We start from the raw sequence: 23,388 nt of genomic DNA, 5'->3' as shown, positions 1-23,388 counted from the left end.
TCCACGCGGGATACTCTCGAAACTCGTAGCACAAGTGCACTATGAGAGAGAAAATATCCCGCGTTTCAACGTCAAAAGGAGAGAAACTGTCTTCGAGGCTAGAGGGTCGCGAGAAGCATATTTTGTCGAAGTTTTGTTGACTTTGATCCTAAAAGAAAGTTAATTTTCTATATTTTGTATTTATTTCATACTACAGCAATTTTCTGTGTAATTTTAATATGAATCCTGAGTTTTATGATTTGTCCGTTAGCTAGGTAGGTAAGGTGTAGGTACGTGGTATTGCTTTATAACATACCTATTAAGATACCTATATCTATATCATGCCGGTAATAACAAAATGATTGTATTTTTTCACATTTACTTGTTTGTTCTCTTAAGTTAAATGAAAACCCGACAGAAAAATTAAAAGCCTAAAATTGTGCCACTACATCAACAAAGCAAACAGTTTGATGGCGAATTGACTGGAGGGTGATTAATAGAAATTACTTTGTGGAAATCCGTATTAATTGATACAATTACTTCGCTAATCCACGAAATAATTAAGTGCTAGTCAATCAGTGCTAACCCGTTACACTTACACGCGTATTTTTACAGTCAATGCATGCAACCTACCACCTAGAAAATATATACGCAAATAGTTAAATAAACCACCACCTAAGTACAAAAACTCGTCACGTGCTTCAATTGATTGTGGGATATAAACCGCGGTCTTGGGGTTTAATTATAGGTATATCCGGGTACTAATGATTTATAATATGTGTACAAAAACGCATCACCTAGAGAGGATGGGAGAGGATCGTGCTGTGAGAAGAGTGTATGTGGGGCACCCGGGTGGAAAACGTCCGTCTGGGCGTCCCAGATACCGCTGGAGTGACGAAGTCCTAAAAGACCTGTTCGCCCTCGGAATACCCAACTGGCGTGAAGTGGCGCAGGATAGGGCAGAGTGGCGCTCTCTTGCGTCAGAGGCCAAGATCTTGTTTGGGTCACTGAGCGAGTGAAGTAGTAGTAGTAGTACAAAAACGCAATGTATTTTAAAACTTTGGAGAAAGCCTTCAGATTGGGTAGGGTAACCTACACCTACTGTACTTAGGTACCTATTACTTACCCTAAGTAGGTGTCTAAGTACACTTTTGTTACTATATCTGCGTATTATAAAATAATGCAAAATAATGAATCTGGCAGCCCAACTCAACCTCCACCTTACAAAAGGCCACGGCCGTAATACGAGTATTCTGTACTTACCACCCTAATGTACGATTCCCACCGACTGGCTGGAGTTAGGCCGCACCGGAGCGCATTTTTAATGTGCCTATATATTATATATCACAGAAGCGATAGAATCCGTCCGGAGGCGTCTCCGCGGCCACATAAATGTGAAATGCGATCCGACTCCGCCCGTTCGGTGGGAGTCGTAGTAGTCGTACTTAAATCTAAATATCTAAAAGAGGTCAGAGTAAATAAAATAACTTAATGTTTTTGTGTATTTGCAATATGAGAAAACTTGAAAAACTAACGCTGCATCCATAGATCGCTAAAATACAAAACACGCAAAAATAACTCATTGTTTTTCCCCCTATGCCCTTCTATGTCCTCCGTGGCAGGATGGCTGCGCCCAGCAGCAGCATGCTTAGGTATAGGCGCCGTTTTTGATGACAGACTTGTGCATGTCATCAATCTATCTTCAAAGCCAGCGGTGCAGCAACTAGCCAGCCACAAGGAAGATATGTTGGGGATTATCATGAGATCTTCAGTCCTCTTCGTAAAGATGGTAGCTTATTAGCCAACACTTTCGGGTAATCTGAATTATCTTAAAAAAACACCAATCATTCGTAAGGAGTGGTATTTAATTATTAGGTAGGTAATTATGAGGAATTCCTAGTTGTGATTTTTCCATACAAACGCTCTCGACTGTTTCCTCCCTGGATTTTTAACCTAGAGCAATGATTTTTTCAAATAAGATCAATATCATCAATATCTGTGCCGCTATGTTTTGCTTTTTTGGATTATTTTATTTTGAAGAAAATTACAGCGCCTCGAAAATCGCAAAAACGGCTCAATTGAATTGGCTGTAAAAAAAGGCACAGTATACAAATATGACAACAAATATCTAAAAAATCAAAACATAGCGGCATAGATTATTTCTTCCTCTTGCAATTTCCAAAATTTCATAATGATTGGTTGCGTTTTGGAGGAGGAAACAGTCGAGAGCGAAACCTCGATTTTTGAGTTTTTTGCGTGTGAATTTCGGTCCGAGCTGCAGTTGTCCTTATCGCACGAATTGGAGGCGGAGACAGTTTCTAAATATACGTACACAGAAGGAATAGTGATGGGCATAACATCCTTATTAGGGATTGCAGAACCGGTACTGTTTTAAAGAACCGGTATTTCCCGGTACTTTCGGAACTGGTCTAATTATTTCATTATTTTAAATAAAACGACAGCATTTTGCGATTTGACCACCTTTCGTATTATAATTTAATAATCACATTTTCTTTTACTACGTATAATCACAATAAACAAGGCATTTTTTTTAGAAATATTGTATTTCACATTGCTCACACTTGTGCGTCACAAGTAAAAGATAACTACATTGATGTTTGCCACTAGATAGCAAATTCAATGGAATTACATTGACGAGGGGATTTATATACATATAAGTATCGCAGTCGTATTGTATAATCCGCCATATTACATTACGGCTAGCCGATATCAAAATAAGGGCCATTTTGAAATGCGGCGGTTCAACGATTAAGGTATGTTGGGTAAATACCGGATACGGGTGAAGAACGTAGGACATTCATTTCTCCCTAATTTGGCTTTATTTTTTAATGTTGGCAACATTGTGTAAGACGCCATTTCATTGCGCCTCGACTGCCAGTGTTCCCGCGTCGCTCAGGGAGTCGGGCTTGTGCTATGCGCAATCACAGAGAGCAAGGTAAATTTCGCGAATTCTTTCTTCTGTCCGATCTTCGACCTGTAATTTATTTTGCGTATTGTGATGAAACTGTGTTTGTTTTTGTAATTGTGTTAACAGACCTAGCACTGCTGTAGACCGCTATCCGATCTTGACCCTTCCAGGTAAACATCGGAAAGAAACAATCCGATCTTTACCTATTTCATAAACAGCAGTGATTGTCAAACTTTAAATTTTCTTCAATTTACCTACTGACCTACTTAATTATCACATTTATTGTTTTCTTGATCACACTTTCGTACCATTCTTTTTATCCAGAACCACTACCAGCGCGACGGTAAATCAAAAGGAACAGATTTTGGCAGTCTATTTTGTATGTTTGTATATTGTATGTGTATGTACACCTACTTACTGACAATGTAATTTTTTTAATTTCCGCAACCCAAAGGTTGCCTGGAAGAGATCGCTTTTTAGCGATAAGACCGCTTGTTGTTTACGTGTGCTTATGTTTCTGTTTTCTTTTGTATTGTTTTCTTTTATTGAGGTGTGCAATAAAGAGTATTTATATTGTATAGGGATGATGATACATGTTGAATTGTATAACAAAATCGAGTAAAATAGATAGCAAATGAGCAATTTTTCGCAATAAAGTACCTACTACTACTACTAGTACTAGTAGTAGTACGGATGCATATGTAGATGTGCACGCATACATACATAGCTAGTTTAGGATACAAAATAGAGATAGGGCTTCGAAATTAGTTTCCTTAAAATGCTTCAAGAGGGCTCTCTTTTCCTATATATTTACTTTACTCTTTACATACGATCCTTACATTTTATAAAAAAAAAAGATTGTATATCAACTATATCTATATATAATTGAAAAACTATACCAACAAAATCGCAAATTTACTTATTTTCCATACTTCACGATGGGCTCTCAGTGATCTCAACGAGGGGTGGGAGGGCGTTAGGGTCGGCATCGCGCATGTAACTCCTCTGGAGTTGCAGGCGTACATAGGTTACGGATACTGCTTACCATCAGGCGGGCCGTATGCTTGTTTGCCACCGACGTAGTATAAAAAAACCTTGACCTTTTTAAAGAACTACTTAGTCTTTATGATTTCTAAGTTTGATTCTTATTTTTTTGGCGACCTTTATTAAAAATGACTGGGCACGATTATTTTTTATTTTGATTTTTGATCCTCCTATTTAAGTACTTAATATCTTCCAGTACATTCCTTTCAATAAACAATACATTTACACTTTCACTAAACCTGTACAGTTCACGAGATCTTAAATTGTCAAAACTTCGAAACCTATCTATTATTTTAGTGGTTTTTCTTACTTTATTACTTCGGGTAAACCTTACAATAAGAGGTTTCTTAGCACATTGTTTACTTATCAAATTGCCTTATGACATAGGTATCAAAGTTTGAGAGCCATAATTTTACCAATTTTTGTATTCAGGGTTAAGATCGGATAAGTACAAAAATACGAAAAACAAAACTTTCGTTGACAACTTTTAAGTTTGTAATTATTGGTGGCTGAAATGTAATTTATATACATTGGAGAAGGGTAGACACCGGACCTATTTCTTTGTGATACCTTATTCTCTTTCCATTAGAAGCAACTTTTTTTCACCATCCGATGTTCTCCCTTGATGGCAAAACACTCGTTACTCTAAAAAAAAGTATGTCTTATCTTTACACACTACACAGGTACAAAACTGAAACCGTTCTATATTGAAGATAACCAAAATTCAGGCCGAATCTACGGTTATTAGCTCCGTACTTCAAGAATCTGTCACGTGCTGAGATCTCGAAAAAACATTTTCTCACGAGTTCTCTGAATTGGTCCCAAAATTGTCCTGCATTATCCCAACATACTTTACCCAGAATGTCATTGCGATACGTTCACCAATAAGGTGGCCCAAGTTTAGCCCCATCGTACTACAAGTTAAATAGATTGTAGTTTAACCATATATTACCTACTTACAAAAACGGATAGTTACAGTCAAGTGTAAAAATATGGGTGTACACATCTTACTCAAAAATATGTCCCATAGTATCTTATTCCAGTGTAATAAGAGCGTAGTACCATATTTATGAGACGATTCTTTCGATACATATTTTTGCACTTGACTGTACGACGACGACCGAAGCAGGGACATCATTCTTTTTTGCAGTTTTTACCTATATGGTAATTAATAGATACATAAAAATGAAAAACAATATTATGTGATAACAACAAAAACAACTTGCGTCCCGACGTTGACCAGGATAAATTCCGTCCGGCTCGCGGGCGATGTCGAAGGAACGAACGGCGCGAAATGAGCGAGCACTCGAGTCTCGCGTCTGTGTGCGCGCACTCACACTTAGATAGCTCCCGCTCCCGCCCACCGCAGCGCGACAGAAATATAGCTTCAAAAATTCGAGATTTGAAAAGTTGCTCAGCTAGGAATTGCTCTTATCTTTAGATATAATGTACTCCAACTTGTAACGACAAAGCGAATCAAATTATGATTGACACATTGACATTTCCGACTTCAAAATAATATTTGCTATTTCTTTAATCTTAATACTGCGAGAAGGAGACAAAGTTATCGTGACTAGGGACGCTCCGTTTCTAAAGCTGACTATTCATTATTTTTCCGATTATGTTAGTACCGATTCAGTGTTGCCACGAAAGAAAAGTTTGTTCCAAGTATAAATGGCCACACTGGCTAAGTCGCGCGCGGGATGGCTCTCTCGCGTGGAATTCTTTTCTCGATCTGCCAACTTATGCTACCAAAATCGAGAAACTGACAGGTCGAGATAGAAATTTGTGACACGCGACTGTTGTTTCTCGCGGCGCGAGTTATCCCGCGTGTAATCATGTGCTAGCCGTGCTGAAAACGATAAAAAAAGTTGTATCGCTTTTTTGGATCACAAGCAATCTTGAGGGTTTTCTCGAGGGACTTCAGCGACTCGAATCCTGAGTTTTTGACTTTCGCTTGAATGCATTTTAAAAATTATAAAAATGTTTGCACAAAAGCTATAAATTTGAAAATTATTACAAAAAATGAGCAATATTATGTTTGAGGAAACTCCGCTATAACATTTCGTTTTATTTTTAAAACGCAAAAAATTAAAATTAAAAAACATGATATCCGCGCTCCGGGCACGCACAAGTTAGAAGTTTCTATCTCTCTCACACTTACGCAGTAAGAGTGAGAGAAGAACACAAACTTACTGGACTTTTACACGATGTCGCTAGTAGAAGTAGTCTGAACTATCCCACTTTGTCGCTTGCCATAAAGCCGCCTTGACAGGTTATTCGTATAAAGATACAAGCAAATCTCGTACTTATGGCTAGCGACAAATTGGGACATTTTTGCCGGCCGCAGTCACAATAACTTTTCTGGCTACTCATTTGTTTAGAAAACTTTTTGAGTTTCGTGCCCAAAAGTTGTTAACTATAGGGACCCTGAATATACAAGTTAAACGTTTTGGCGGCACTAGTGACAGCGGTATAATGGGTATGTCAATCTTGTTCATTTATCAAAATAGTAAATCTGGGTATAGCAAGTTTTAGTTTAAAACTAAAGTCGATACGACCTTCAAACCTTTAAAAAAACCCGGCCAAGTGCAAGTCGGACCCGCGCACCGAGGGTTCCGTACAAACCTGTAGGTATATAGTAAAAGTTCACCGATCACGACAATCGAGTCATATCAATTATTAAAAATATTTTTAATATATGATGTAACTAAAAATTTATGGCTTTTGCAATTTTTCCTTTATCTGTGCTATAAGACGTTGCTTCGTACCAAATTTCAAGATTCTGAATTCACGGGAAGTACCCTGTAGGTTTTGATTCCATTGCGAGTGTCGAAAATTTCCGGCATAAACGGCTGTATCTTTTGATTGCGTTGGCTTAGAAGTTTGATTTTTTCACAGCTCTAAGGGACAGTAGACCTGAGTATTTGATATAAATTCCAGCTTGATACGTCCTGAGAAAAAAGGTCTTGAAAGACAGACAGACGGACGGATGATCCTATAAGGGTTCCGTTTTTTTCTTTCGAGGTACGGAACTCTAAACAGAGCGTACTGTTATCAATGTCTGCTCGTTTGAGTAACCCAAGTGTATTACAGAAGATAATATAATAATCAGATACAGTTGAAATAATATAGTATGTTTTTAAACATGTTTTTTGTAGCAGAAACTTATTTACAATATGCTCAAAAGTGCTCTTCAAATACCTACATATGAATTGACTTTCAACTGCTGCTTGAATTGCATTAGTTTTATTTATAAAATATGTATATAATTCCTGATAATATATTCTTAATTTGAAATACAGAGCTATTTATCATAGCGAATGACATTATTACGCGATACGCCATGATTTATGTGATAATTAAGCATATTAGGCATAATTACCGGTGCCCCACAATAGAGTCCCTAAAGCAGATCTAACTTAGAACTATGCATAGTAAACAGGTTGTAAAGGTCGAACGTAGGGAGACGCATTAACCTTTACCATAGTAAGGTTACGTGTATTTTTAGTATAATACATATTTACGTTCTCGTATAAGTTACATACAATACGAGCTGTATTGAGCTTACTGTGGGACTATGTAGGTTTGTATAAAATTTTCCTATAGTATTTATTTATTTATACACATGGATATAAAATATGAAACATTCTTCAACTGTGCGTTTCTCCAGAATGTTCCTGCCTCGCACAGCTAAACTGTAAACTGTCGCCTGCGGCATTTCCGGACCGATACGACCTTCAAACCTTCAAGAAAAGAGGCTACTTCCATCTTAAATTCCAACGTACTTACAACCCCTCTGGTATTGCGGGTGTCCATGGACGGCGGTAATCGCTTACCATCAGGTAATCCGTCTGCTCATTTGCCTTCTATATAAAAAAGGGATCATCCCCAAGTGTATGTAATGTTGCTAAGTTCCAGTCAAAAGAAATGGACCAACATCATGGATTGAGGAGGCAGGAGAAAAATAGGTACCTGAGTTCTGACTATAAATGACACTCGAACGTATTAATAGTAGATTGTTCACCAAAGGTTAAAAAGCACCCATTTCTGTCGAGGCTGTTTGGCGCTTGAACGCAGTGAGAGCGCCAATAGTCCGAGACTGAAATGGGTTGTTTCACCCGAGTTTCACTCTAATTTTAATTTTGAATTCGAGCAAAGTAAAAAGTATGTACGTTTAAAAAACACGGCTACTTATAAACTTCAGTAGTATTTCTTGAAGGTACTGTCAATCTACAATTTAGGTAAAAATATCGTTATTTTTCGATTTCATTTTCAGAATGGATATTATACAACGAATCCATTTAAATTCAAAATGTTAATTGCTGATCGTCAAAAACAGAAAAAAACCTACTTAGAAAGTACCGTGCTCTAGAGCAGAAACGTAACATTTTCTGTATACTTTTTAAGAACGGCAACGACCCACTTTCAAAGCATGAGAATGAAAACTTATTTTTCGATGGGTCACTCACGTATTGTTAAGTCGAAAAATCGCGAACCTTTTTTAGAAGCACCGACAAAAAGTAATTCTAGTACATACTAGGTCTGCCGCCCCTAATGCAACAGTAATTGTGTTCCACCCCCAAATTACTACCATCCTTAGGGTTGCCACACGTCAGAAGTTCCCGTTCATGCCAAGAATTTTTGGTTTTTGAGAATTGGGAAATTTTTGGATATTTTATTGCCATTGCATAATTTTGTCGGAATAGGTATTTTTTTTTATACGTCGTTGGCAAACAAGCATACGGCCCGCCTGATGGTAAGCAGTCGCCGTAGCCTATGGACGCCTGCAATTCCAGAGGTGTTATATGATGTTATATATCAGTCCGTCCGTCTGTCACCAGGCTGTATCTCATGAACCGTGACGTCATGACAGTTGACATTTTCACAGATGATGTATTTCCGTTTCCACTATAACAACAAAGACTAAAAAGTACGGAACCCTCGGTGGGCGAGTCCGACTCGCACTTTTCCGATTTTTTTCCTTAGTTAATCCATTCATTTAAGAGAGAACTATACCACGTGCTCGCCCGTGCAAAAAGAGAAAACGTTTTTCCACTTCTAAATATTTTCTATTCTCCATGTTCTTTTTGTATTTTATTGACACAATGAAAAACTAGGTTTATGTTTTTTTTTTTTATTTGCAAAACAAGAGAAAAAAATTATTTAAAAAGCGAATCAGCTATAAATCTAGAATTATATTATGCTGAAATGATCGTCATCAAAATCAAAGTGATGGTTAAGATTTAGTTAGAGGAAACCATTTTCTCCCGAAATGGAATTTCATAGAAAAAGTACCGTTATTTCGTTAGGATCGCAAAGCTATTCTTCCCTCTGATGGTCTGTCTTATGTCAATTTAATTGTATTACCTCTAGGAAAACAAACTCGACGAGTGTTAGGAATTGTCTCCAAAAATAAACGATAGTTGATATATACTTTTTTTTTTATACTTTATTATTTTCAGACATAATCTCATTTCTGTTTGGTCCTATTGTTGACTCGTGAAGCATGCCTTAAGACATGAAGATAGGCTTTTTTACTTTTTACTTTATGCAATAAAATTTAAAAAAAAATAACGTTGGCGTTGAAACTTTAGGTCACTAGGGTCCCAGCGCGCACAAGTATTTTGCAGAAATCGCAAAGCGTCTGGTTGACGTAACTGGTGACCGAAGAGCTGACGGCTTCCTCGCACAACGTATCAGTATTGCAATACAACGAGGAAAAGCCGCCAGCATCCTTGGTACTATGCCTCAAGGGCCTATTTTAGATTTAAGCTAGTCACTATCCCAACTGGCGTCCTCAACACATTCAGTGCCAGCGCGAGCTACGCGCAACGAACGTAGCGGATAACATGGGAAAACCCATGTTACGAAAAGCGCCTACGAACAGAGAACCTGCCTAGCGGGTCGCAGGCTGGCAGTGAAAGTGTTAACTGCATAGGAGTTACTAACTTCAAACTATCCGAGAATTACAATAGTTATTATTATCAGGTAACCCTATCACCGCTGCTTACTAAGGTTTAATGTTCATTTGTGCTGAGTACGTTACTCGAGAACACAGATCACCTCGACTAGATGGAACATATAAAACACGTTGCGGTCACCACACAGGTGCTTTCGTACTAATTTAGCGCGACCGCAATGCTTATTTCAGTCTACGTTGCACTTGTGTCATGTTAATTAAAAATATCTACAAAATTTTAGTTTTAGGGGTGAATATGGACTATACCCATGGTATAGAATGTTAAAAGAAGCAATTCAATTATTTAATGTTGTATTAAAGTAGGTATTTAGGTAGATTCCGTACCCAAAGGGTAAAAACGGGACCCTATTACTACGACTCCACGGTCCGTGTCTGCTTGTCTGTCACCAGGCTGTATCTCATGAACGGTGATAGTTAGACAGTTGAAACTTTCACAGATGATGTATTTCTGTTCCCGCTATAACAACAAATACTAGACAGAAAAAAATAAACATTTTAGTGGGGCTCCCATACAACAAACGTGATTTTTGTCGTTTTTTTCGTAATAGTACGGAACCCTTCGTGCGCGACTCCGACCGGTCCGGTTTTTGTATTTATTATATCAGAGCTGTGAGACTCGCCTGAAACTTGCCTATAAGTATGTGCGACACTGTGAATTACGGCCCGATTCGAACATTACGATATAAGTGACGATTTTTTCAAACAAAAACGTCAGTATTGACACTGACATATCCAATCCATATCTTATCTTTAGCAAATGTTTGACGTATCTTAAAGTTTGAAATGGGGCGTGAATTTCTAAGTTTAGTTCTAGCTTAACGCTTATTCGGCCATTGTGGGAAAATTTGAGTTATGTCAGCTATAATGTTCTGTGAAAGCAAACAACATCTAAGTCTCATCATACCTAAGATAAAATAACTTACTTACTTACTGCATAGCTTTAAACGGCGTCTAAAACACTGGCTTATTGAGCGCCCGTTTTATAATTATAATGAATTTTTAATGTATAAGGGCAGTTAGTCCTTTTACACATCAATTTAGATATAATTATTAATTTATTAATCATATATTAATTATTCTGTTTTTTATTATTTCTATTTTACTATTATTAGATATTATCATAATTTCAATGAATTTGTGACTTGACTACTTTTTTTTTAATGTATTAATTGAAAATTTTAATGTTATTTTTTGTAATTTTACCGTGATGTAAGGATTAATTTTTCTGTATAGTAATTCGATGTTGACTTGTAAATTGGCTTTATAAAATAAATGACTATGACTATGACTATGACTACTGCTGTGGCGCAGCGACCCGAAGTGGATCTTGGCCTCCGACACCAAAGACCGCCATGCTTCTCTGTCCAAAGCCGTTTCTGTTCAGTCGACGGCGCCGACTTCGCTAAGGTATTTTTGCACTTCGTCTCTCCAGCGGTATCTACGAGTAGAGCGTCCAGACGGTCTTCGGCCATTTGGGACTCGAAAGTAGGCCCTCGAGACTGCACTATTACATATATCTCCGTAAGCTTGGAGCCAGTTAGTTTTTGGCTGCATATTTTATGCCTTATGACATTAAGTCCGCCTTTTTATTTTTGCAATTAAATAATAAATATTATATACTAAAGAAATGCTTTAAATGCCTGTGTTCCGTATATATTTTTAAGATACTTTTTTTTTATAATACGTCGGTGGCAAACAAGCATACGGCCCGCCTGATGGTAAGTAGTCTCCGTAGCCTATGTACGCCTGCAACTCCAGAGGAGTTACATGCGTGTTGCCGACCCTAACACTCTAGGTTCTCTAGGAGTAGGTTCTAGTGTTATTTGGCTGCGGTTTTCTGTAAGGTGGAGGAACTTGGTCTTGGTTGGTTGGTTTTTTTAGGGTTCCGTAGCCAAATGGCAAAAAACGGAACCCTTATAGATTCGTCATATCCGTCTGTCTGTCCAATTATATCACAGCCACTTTTTTTAAGTTTTCATTAGTTAGATTTGTGAAGGAACTAAATATCAGAAAAAATATAAGTGTATAGTATAAAATAAAATATTTTGAATTATATATGTATTTATGTATGAAGACATTTTATCGCAAAACAAATTTTGTAACATCGCTTTCTCTGTTCACAGGTACGGAAACACACCCCGACAACTCACTGACTACAGGTACCCTCACACATTCAATTCACCACCCTCCCCCAATCAATTTAAGGCTTAAAGTCGGCTGGCTTAATTGTTGGAATTTATCATCGTAGAGTAGGCAAATCCCGTATTAAAAGTCTATGGACCGTACGTTATCCAATTCTGGTACACGGGAATCGTTTTAGCTGTGGCGGCTGTGCCAACATGGCTGATTAAAGTAAACGCATATATTTAATGAGATAACGATAATTATTGTGGATATAAAAATAAGATTAAGTATGGAAATTGGAAATGTTATCGAACTGCATATTTGAATTGGATTTTACTTTTACAATATTATAAGTTAATTGAACTTGGAAACAAATTAAAAGTGGATAAATTCACTGTCTTGGACGAGACTCGAACCCAAGACCACTGGATCGCTAGCCCAGTGCTCTGCCATCTGAGCTACCAAGACCTTACCCAGTACAGCGAATATTTCCATTATATATGAGTCTTAGGGAGGCGCTAGCGACATCTACCGTAAGAGTGTTACACATCTTTTACGGCTACCAGCAGAGTCACTATTAAATTAATTTTTGCATTAAGCAGAAACTTCTGCGAACGATGGTGTTAGCTTAGAAACAAATTAAAAGTAAAAAAATCGATATCTTGGGTGGGACTTGAACCTACAACTAATTAATCGCTAGCCCAGTGCTCTGCCATCTAAGCTACCAAGACCCAACACAGCAAAAAGCATAACTTTGTTACAAAGTGTCCGATTCAGATGCTATACGAGTACGAGTACTAAAGTAAGTTGGTTACTATTTTAGTTTAAAATACTTGTAGCTTATTCGAAGGCTCAAAGTTGAACACAGCCGGGCTCAGTGGAAATTATTTTGTAAGCGCTTCAGGACGCGTGGGCATTTAGGCTCTTACTATTATCCATTGAAGGCACATTTACGACTTTATTCAAATATTTATTCACATAATAGATGTATACAGAGACATTACAGTAACTGTACAAATACTAAACTAAATTAATAACTAGCTTAAATCTAAAATAGGCCCATAAGACATTGTACCAAGGATGCTGGTGGCATTTCCACGTTGTATCGGGATACTGATACGTTGTGTCACCGTTACGTCAACCGGACGCTTCGCGATTTCTGGGATCCCATGGATCTAAAGTTTCAACGCCTAATTGTACAAAATGGTACTCTCTACCGAGGCTCATATTCATTACGTTTCAATTTACAATTTATTTAATTTGCCAAACATATATTTACTTTTACTCGTAGATCATTCATAAATGTATTAACTTCTTAACTGTCTTTATCGCTTCCAAACATTAAAAAAAAAAAACAAATATTTATAATCTATATCTCATCTTTTCATGATTCTTCCAAACGCTTTACTATGTCCAATTCATGAAAATAAATGAATATAAAGCAAATTTGTAAAAGAAAAACTACTTTCTGTCCGCTACTTCGTCTGCGTGGAATGATGATGATGATTGATAAAAACTACCCTATATCTTCCCAGGGCACAACGATCCTCTCCCATCCTCTCTAGGTGACCGAGCCAGCGGGGTCGTGTTGCTTTGATCTCGCCAATTATATTGGGCATCGCAACCAGCTCCTCTAGCTCGCTATTTATCCTACGCTTCCAAGTTCGATCTTCATCTCTGATAGATCCCAGAATCTTCGGCCAGATTTTCAGCTTGCTCTCTTCTTTCTGAGTCAGAGTCCAAGCTTCACACCCATACATCAAAATTGGTCTGATTTCAGTCTTGTAGACACGAATCTTGGTTGGTCTACTGATCAGCTTGGACACTAAAACTCGATGGAGCGCTGCCGAGCATCTTAAAGCGTTTTGGATTCGTAGATCTATCTCTTCTTCCCTCCGGTTGGTATCAGTTACTGTGCAAGGTACGTAAAATGATCCACACCTTTGTAGGTGGTTGCTCCTACTGGGTCTTCTCTATCAGCTCTGGTGTTCTCGTTGACAGAATTACTTTCGAATTTATTATATTAATAAGGATGTGCCTTTTCTGTTACTAAAGGATGGCTTTTGACAGACATACGACCGTGTCTGTTTATTTTCATCGTAACATAAACATATCGCACATGGTAGGGGACATTAAGTTTGAGCAGCTAAGTGAATAAAGCGTCAAAAACATGTTTTAGTTGAGCTGTTACACTTACATGTTTATAATATATAGTAGCTACTGTAGCTAGTCAGTATTAGTAGGTACCTAACAGTGGTGAAGCGTCCGAAAATGGAGGTGATTTTTGAATTCCGAGCGCTCGATTTCGTCACTCAAAAATCTGTGGAAAACGAAGAAATATTATTTTTGAAAGACTAGCGATACAAATTGGTATCTAGTGGTATTGACCACTCGTTTTCATTTGTATTAGTAGAATTTAAATGCCTAGCATTGGAGATATTAAAGGGAAAACACGATCGCAATTCAAAAATCAGCCCCATGATTACTAATCAGCTCGCCTAAATTTCAGACAGTTGATCATTTTATATAGCTTATCAAGAAAAACTCCTTCTTGTATACGAATATTTTTGACGCACTGCTTCTATAACTAATATAACTATCGGTTATTATTATGTAACCGAGCGAATCTTCGAGCAATTTTTAGGGTCAGACTTCCCGCGTCTATAGTTTTTGAAGTTCGCTGCTATTTATAACGAGATTCGATGATTGGCAAGACAATATGTAACTTTTGATAAAGTAAGGATGTTAACACGAATAATTTCGTTCGTTGACCCGCCTGTTCTCAATAAATTGTACGCATATAATTGTATTGTTGTCAGGCTCGCCCAGTGGCATTGACCGCCATCGTCGGCGGGACAGCAAAATAATTATGCGTGAACGATAGAGATAGGAACGAGCAGATCAATGTACAACATTCATCGTGCTTAGCGTCCTTACTGTTGGTATAGGCAGTACGCTATCAGTAAACTAAAGTCACGGAAGTGTTTGTTTGCTCGTGTTTGTTTGCAACCAAAGCTGAACTACTAAGTTACAGATATGACTTGTGGCTTATTGTCTGTGTTCAACATTAGCGTCAAACTCTGCAACAATACCGACTTATCAATAAATCAGCGATACAAACGCTGGTAAGTTTAACGTTTACTTTAAATAAACCTCCGGTAAATATTATGCTATGAAAAACTCTAAAATATTCTATACAATTTTAAATTACAATACAAATAATATAAATGATTGGAACATTGTCGATCGATTTCTGTAATTAGTCTTGTTTTAGAGATAATGACAATTCTTGTGAAAATTTGTTTCTGTAATAACTTGCCTTTTTGGCACGCTTGCGGCGCTGCCACTATGTGACTTGGTTTAGACATACCTACTGACAGACATTAAAATTTTAAAGCTCGCAACTATTATCTTTAAATAAATAAAAACTAACTAAATAAAGTGTTATGTGCAAAAAACGCAAAAAAAAAATGTTTTTCGCCAATAAAAGATTTTTTTGCCCTAATTTGACTATAACTCATATAACATTTTTTGCTCCTCTCCTCCTCAGGAATGCATGGTTAAAATTCGTCGGGTCTTACCAGTTCAATTGTTTTCAGTGCTCCGTACACAACTTTGTTCACGGAGCACTTATGTAATCACTTTGGTCTTGCAAATCGGTTAAATGCGTTTTTCTTAGAGACCGTTTGACGAAGGTAGTTTAAATTTGGAATAGTTATAGCAACTACCACCACTAACACTGTAAATAGTTAAAACCGCTCATTCGGTTTAGGGGAAAGTTAGCGGGTGGACCGGGTAAACTGAATATATTTCTATAGGTACTAAATATTAAAAAATGAGGAACATAACCTATATTTACATGAACGCAACATGTACGTATGTATAGGTAAATACGTTAACAAATGTTTGCGAACGATTCCCTTTGATACGATGATACCTTTTCATGCTCACACGAAGGGCCCAAAGCGGTCTCGGTGGACGCGCGACCAATGCGCGGAAAATTATATCTGTACATAAAAAGATAAAGTAATATGGAAATATCCATAGTTTTTAGACAAGAAACGGTGGATTATTTATTCGTTTTGCCTATTTCGGGTTTTTCATTACTGGATTGTTTGGGTCTTTGTATCAAATCACTGTCGTAGGTGAAACATTTGTAGGAGTGGCAGTTGTCATGTAGAAATGCAGGCCGCATCAGATACCCAATCTCAAATAACGTAATAGTTACTCGAATATGTGTCGTCAAAAATGATATTAAAACGTTCGAAAAAAGATGCGCTAGAGAAGTAAATTCAATTATGAATTAATCAATACTATTATTAATAATAATTAGATAATTTTGGAAAATACCCAAAGCAGTGAAAAATACATAGAAGCCAAGAGGAGTAACGTAATACACAGACACGATTATAGATACCTGTCAATTCCGTATAGTTTCATATCGTCTTACAAGGAAACACGACGCCAAGCCACCCCCATTTATCACTCAACGTGCAAAATCATAATATCAACATACAATATAAATTAATACCCGACCCGTGACCTCGGCCCTTAGTGTCCCTAATAAATTACGAACCAATCCCAACTTGGTACGCACTCAACTGAGATCTCATTGGTTTGAGAGATAATCATTAATTTAATTGAGTTTAGTTTCTCTAATGTTAACTCGGTTCAGCGGTTTAAGCTGTTTAGAGATTGCATTTTGATAATTGTGTTTAAATTTGGGTAACATCATATATTTGACGTAGAATGTTGGGACGTGAGAGGAACGCACTTTAGCGAAGGCCGCCTTTTATTTTACCTGTACTTGAGGCCTAGCCAATATGGCGATAGTTTGCAGAAAACGAAAGAAAACGCTATCATTTCTATACATTTTCGTTTCGCTTTCTGCATACGATTGTTATCTTGGCTAAGCCCCCTTTATCTATTATTGTTATTCCTTTGTACTTGTTCAAATTGTCTGAGGTATGCAATAAATCAGCTAATAAGAAAATTCCCCAAAATCAAAGATCAGATTTTACCAATAGGCAAATTTTTGACAAGTTGGCACTTATAAAAATACTAGCATACAGTAAATATTACTAAATTAAGCCGCTTTATAATGTCGAGACGCCACACACAAATATAAGTATGCTTCAAACATAACACATAATGGTATTATAAATGTTCGTCTAAGATTTCCGCCGCCATTTTGAAAAACGCATTATAAACGCAGACTGAAGGACGTCGCCCCCAAACAACGCATTTCCCCGCAAATTATGCGCGAAAAAACGCGAAAGGCGAAAAATTATAACCCTAAAAACCATTGCACATGCAGCGCATTGAGTCGGAGTGAAGTGGGGGTGGTCTCCCGTCCCCCTTTTTAGGTGGAGAAGGGGAAATAATCCCGTAATTATCAGCTTAGACAGTGCAGGTGGAAACTGTACGTTTCGGGTCCGGTGACAAATGTGCAAGTCTGATAATTGATTTATAAAGGCTTAAGCGGTAATAGGGTTAAGTTTTAGTTGCTTTGGGAAAAGATTTGGAGCTTTTGGGTCTTTTACAGTGCTTAATTAGGATTGTGATGATTTCAGTACCAGTTCTCAGACTTGTGAGGCCAGCGTTATACGTAAGACAGTACAATTGCGAAGAAAAGTAGTAGGAACCATTAGGTAAATAATAGTACATTACGATACAAGTGCGAAAAATAGGAAATTCGAAACCAGTGGCGATAAATTAAAACACGACCGAAGGGAGTGTTTTAAATCGACACGAGTTGCGAATTACCTATTCGCACATGAATCGTACAACGTTTTACAGTACATATGGACCTTTAAATGTTCGTCATAGTAACGTAATATGCTAATTTTCCCCCTATTCCACCTATCCCTACTGCGATATCCCCACCAGTGTGGACATATGGAATATTTTTCCATTTAGTTCTACTGGTAGGGATATTATTCCATTTATCCCTACTGAAATCCACTGCGGTAGGGACTCACGGAATTATTTCCAACTATCTATACTGGCTTCCCCCCTGGTGGGGACTCGCGGAATTATTTCCAACCATCTATACTGGCTTCCCCCCTGGTGGGGACTCGCGGAATTATTTCCAACCATCTATACTGACTGCCTACCTGGTGGGGACTCGCGGAATTATTTCCAACCATCTATACTGGCTTCCCCCCTGGTGGGGACTCGCGGAATTATTTCCAACAATCTATACTGACTGCCCACCTGGCGGGGACTCGCGGAATTATTTCCAACAATCTATACTGACTGCCTACCTGGCGGGGACTCGCGGAATTATTTCCAACTATATTAACAGGCATTTATATACATATAACGAAATAATAGAAACAAAACCAAAAGAATAGTTTTATTTATACACAGTTAACATGTTACCTCAGTTACCTTAACATATCTAAGAAATGGCCCACTGTTATATTTCCTGCCACTAATTGGTTTTGAGCATTCTCAATGAACTGATCTCGAAGTATGTATTTCATTCCTCTCTTTTTAGGTGCCTTTTTTTGTACGGACAGACGGACAGCGAAGTCTTAGTAACAGGGTGCCGTTTTTTTTGTATCCCTGCCAAACAGCAAGTAAAGTCGGGCTGAGTGGAGAAAATTCCATATTGCCCTACCAAACAGCAATTAGGTAGGGCTAAGTGGAAGAAATTCCATGTATCCCTACTAGGGGGAAAGTGATTGGGCTAAGTGGAAGAAATTCCATGTATCCCTACTAGGGGGAAAGTGATTGGGATAAATGGAATAAATTCCATCTTGCTCTACCATTAAAAACTGGGAGGGACAGATGGACAACTCGATTCCATGTATCCCTACCAGTAGAACTAAATGGAAAAATATTCCATATGTCCACACTGGTGGGGATATCGCAGTAGGGATAGGTGGAATAGGGGTAATTTTCGCACAAGTGCGGTAAAGTAGCACCATATGTACTGTAAATTATATTATGATCTTCTATATTGTCATCATAAGTTTACTGAAAGAGATCTCTTTTAATCCATGTGTATTTTATGTTTGGTTTTTCGTGACGATTTTTACTAATTACCTTTTTTACCAGCTCTTACTTAAATCACCTAAGAATTAGTTGTTTCCATTTGCTATTTAGTTTTACTCAGATTTTTCATAATTTCAGTTATCTACTTATATTTCATGAAATGGCGTAATAAATTAACGTTATCGTAACATGTCATGTCCGCCAATATTTATAATCCAGTAACTGTTATACCACAAAAACGTATATAATTCTCTCTGAACTGCTTAACTTCACATCTCACAAACAACGAAGAAACAAAACAGACACACTAAAACCGTTATAAAATAGGCCCATACAATCACCGTACGTAAACACGAAACAATTACTACTGCACCGAAAATAACTTAAAGAAAACATGCCAAGCATTTGTACCAGAAAACACTAAAAGTATCAGAGGAAACATAAAAGTCAACGCGTTAACAAAACGCATAAATCGAATGGACTCGAAAAACTGCGGCGGCGCTAACAATACTTTCGACTCGATGTTGAAATCGATACCATGTTTCGATTGTTCTCACAGACAAGATAAAGTCGCGACGTAAACATGATCAACGGTTTTCAAACCCAGCGTGTTCTATTTTCAAATCCGTATTATAAATTAGGTATGTAAATAATTGCGTTAGCATTGTTTTATACCGTTTTATCCCGCCCCGCCTACGAAGCTATAAAAAAATCACTGAATATAGGATCCTTTCCATAAATTACTGAATTAATTCACAAAACACATAGTACCGCATTCGTGGGGCTAATCGTGGTACAAGGAACGGTAGGAAACACAATTATTTTTATGGCAACACAATTTTCCTCGGCTCATTACATACATACCGCGTTATACCTGGCAACATTAACATGGGCCAGGGTAGGGCCGACCTAATGCCCACCGGGCACGCGAACCAGTTTTTGATTATTTCCCCAAAATTGTATCCCATTTTCACACCAAAGTTCGTGTGTGCACGGCTTAAGGCGGGATGTCGTGACCGGAGACAAAATGAAGAGCGGCCGGCGCGAAATGCATTCTGTTACGTAATTTATGTTTTCGCCTCAAGAACCAATAATTATGGCGTAGTTAAAGTATTGTAACAAGTTTGGAAGGGGTGTAATTATTTAACAAAAAAAAATCTAAAGGCATGACGTGTGCTAATCTTATTTTTAAGTCTTTTCGTGACCGGTAATAATAAGTTCCCAATGTTGCAAAAACCTTCACCTAATCATAATGCGAAGCCATATTTAATCCTAAACTCGTAATGAAGATATTATTCTGCTGTTAACCGCGAAATTACCCCAAATACACTAATACTTTGTGACACGCTTTACTGAAATCTTACAGCCGCAACTATAGAATAAACCCTAAATCAGATGGTAAAAGAGCTATAATCGCATAAATCAAACTCTTTAGCTTATCAACAGGGTCAAATCGTACCAAAGACGTAAATTTACATCTATAATCCGGCAAATGAGTGCAATAAAAGAGAAATTTACGTAAAAATCTAATATTAGGTAAAGAAATCGGCTAGAAGGTTCTGCGAGAAACGAAATGTATATTACATTTATAAATCCGATTTTACGACGAAGAAATTTTATCAATACATGTAATTTCGGTTGCGAATCATGTATTTTATTCCGTGGAAAAAAAATCAAGACATCTTCATTGACGTCAAAATGAATTTTGGGAATAATTTCGTATTGGGCGCATTCATAATGCTTATCTTCATAATAAAATTTTGAATTACAACTTGGGTGAACATTCATATTAATATCTATCCTTTGAATTTTCTGCATATGTAAAAATTCAAGCTAGTTAGTCATGAATGGCTAAAATTAATAGAAAATATCGATAAAAATATACTCGAAAAACACACTTCATGAATGTCCAATCAAGTTGCTCAAAATCCATGTGATTTTAGATGATTGCCGGCTAAGTATGTGCAACGAATTCGATCGATCGATGAAATACCCCAGCGTAAAGTAAATCGCATGCAATTCGGTAACGTCTGTGGAGGCCTTAAACCAATTAATCGGTTTTTTTATCCTTCAAAATTACGGTTATTCATGAAAAAAGTTCTTGTTTAAGGTACGATTTAGATAAAGATATTAAGAGTTAAGCACGCACTACATCAAATTCGGGCGTCAGAGTTTTTATGTGTGCGTGTCACGCGATACACGGTGGTGGAATGTAGTCCTGTTTTAATGAAGCGTTTGATTTGGCCTTATGTTTTATGGTGTAAACAGAGCCTAATGTGCTTGTTGCTTTAATGTACAGTTCTGGGTTAATTTGACAATGATTTGGCCATTCAGGAAGTAAAACTGAGGGATTTATGGATAGAAAGCTATAGAAGACGTAGCTGTAGGGAATCACATTTATCAGCATTGAAATCGCTCGTTAATATGAAGACACGTACGGTACGGTACGTCGGAAAGCTAAAAGCAAGCGTACAAATTATCATACTAACAAGCGATTTCTCATATATATATGTAACAATGTCCAATTTATTAAAAAACTATTTGCGCATAGATGATTAATTCGCTGACCCAAGTTTAGTCGAATTAGAACGCTAACTATATGAGCTATTATACAATACAATTAAAATACTCTTTATTGCACACCTCAATAAAACAATACAGAGAGAAAACAGCACCAGAAGTAGAGGTAAACAATCGCTGAAAAGCGATCTCTTTCAGACAACTTTCAGGTAGCGGTAATTATGTATTTTTTCTAGAATTTTTCTGAGTTTTTTCTTCCGTTTAGGAAAATATTTGGCCTTAAAACTGAGCTTTTTAAACAATAGTTACACATAAACGAAGATATTCAAGCTTCTTTTGGACAGGCTGAATATTTTGGAATGTCTTTGGGTGGTTTTGCGTTACTTAACACATTCACTGCCAGGAACCCACCTGGTGGGCGCTCGTGAACTTTGTTCAGATTTGAACCCGATGGGCGGGTTGTTTTGTACGCAGCTATAGACCACCGGTTTCTGGGGTAGTGCGCCGTTTTTTGTCTGGCAGTGAATGTGTTAAGATAATGTGATTACCAAATCACATTACCCTAAGTTGGTTAAAGCCAACGACAATGACAGAGCACCTTAATAGCTGCAACCAACCTCACGTTCTTATCTCCTTTACGTTCGAAAACCAGAGTTCTGTTCCAAACTGACACGTCCCAGTCCCAACGACATTCGATTTTCGAACGTTCGGGATGTCAAGATCACAAGATGGCGGTCGGGCGACAGCCGATATCGCGCCAATTCTTTTGTGCCAGCACGGATATATCTTCCCGGATTCTCTGGTTCGAAAGGACGAAATAATCCTGGTTTCATTGCCTGTTGTGGCGTTTCATTGCGAGCTTTGTTAAGAGTTATGAACGGGTTAAGTTTGAAGACAAACGATGAAGTTTTGTTGGTTGTATTATATTTGGCGTATGGTTTTACTTTTATATGAGCCCTTTGTTTTGATATTCGTCTGATAGGAGTTGGAGACGTTGGAGGTGTTAAATAAGCATAAAAAAATAAATGGGACTATGTGATATCGTAATTTAAAAAAGCGGACAAGTCCGAGTCGGACTCGCCCACCGACGGTTCCATACAAATTAAACTTTTTTTATATAAATGTATAGTTTAGCGATTTTTTTTTTCTGTATTTGTAGTGTAAGATGGTTACTTGCCAAATTTCATAGTTCTATGTCAAAGGGAAGTACTATATTAATTTTGATTCCATTGAGAGTGTCAACTTTTTTGCGGCATAAACGGCCACATCTTTTTTCTTAGAATTTTTTTTACCGCTTCAAGGGGCTGTAGACCTGTACTTATATGGTTTTAATTTCAACTCGATACCTCCACGCGGTCCCGAGATATGACGTTTTTCGTTAATTTTTTAACCGCTTAGAATTTTTCATCGAGCATGCTGGTATCGCCGCCGGTACGACACGAAGTTTTGTCTTATTTACCAGACTGCGGCGAAATGAGCTGGTTACTACAGCGGTCAATTAATATTTTGCGGTCTTCCACAATTCTGACAGACACATAATTTTCGACAAAAACTGCCAAACTCGAGCATACGACTTCCCAACAAATGAGTGTCAAAGGTTACCGTCATATCGCCCGCAGCGTAATGCGGATTGAATTACCAGTCCCGGAATTGTATGCCCATGTACATCGATCATGGATTATCTATCATAGATACCGCAAGTCATTAAACTAGCTTAAATTGAACTAGCTTCTTACCGCGACTTCGTTTGCGTGGTATGATCATGATGATTGATAAAAACTATCTTATGTCCTTCCTCAGGCCTCAA

General features: G+C 37.6%; 1 protein-coding gene and 1 non-coding gene across 10 annotated transcripts in view; one reads left to right on the top strand and one right to left on the bottom strand.

The window, feature by feature from the left end:
• Positions 1-23,388, top strand: part of LOC133530728 (latrophilin Cirl-like) — a 474,969-nt gene that overhangs the window by 392,124 nt on the left and 59,457 nt on the right. For 8 of the 9 annotated variants that reach the window (XR_009801369.1, XR_009801368.1, XM_061868759.1 and 5 more), the window contains one exon: positions 12,059-12,094. The exons of the other annotated variant lie outside the window; for it this stretch is intronic. Coding sequence is in view for 6 of the 8 variants with exons in the window: in XM_061868759.1 (XP_061724743.1) it covers positions 12,059-12,094 (36 nt within the window). In the remaining 2 variants the exon portion in view is untranslated. The remainder of the gene's footprint in view (positions 1-12,058; positions 12,095-23,388) is intronic. 9 annotated transcript variants of the gene reach the window in all.
• On the bottom strand, positions 12,455-12,527 carry Trnaa-agc (transfer RNA alanine (anticodon AGC)). Its single transcript has one exon. It is a non-coding gene; the product is annotated as a tRNA-Ala (tRNA).

Source organism: Cydia pomonella, chromosome 23, assembly GCF_033807575.1.
Source record: "Cydia pomonella isolate Wapato2018A chromosome 23, ilCydPomo1, whole genome shotgun sequence".
Classification (NCBI taxonomy): domain Eukaryota; kingdom Metazoa; phylum Arthropoda; class Insecta; order Lepidoptera; family Tortricidae; genus Cydia; species Cydia pomonella.
Note: the sequence above shows the minus strand (reverse complement) of the source record. Positions and strands in the feature narration are given on the sequence as shown.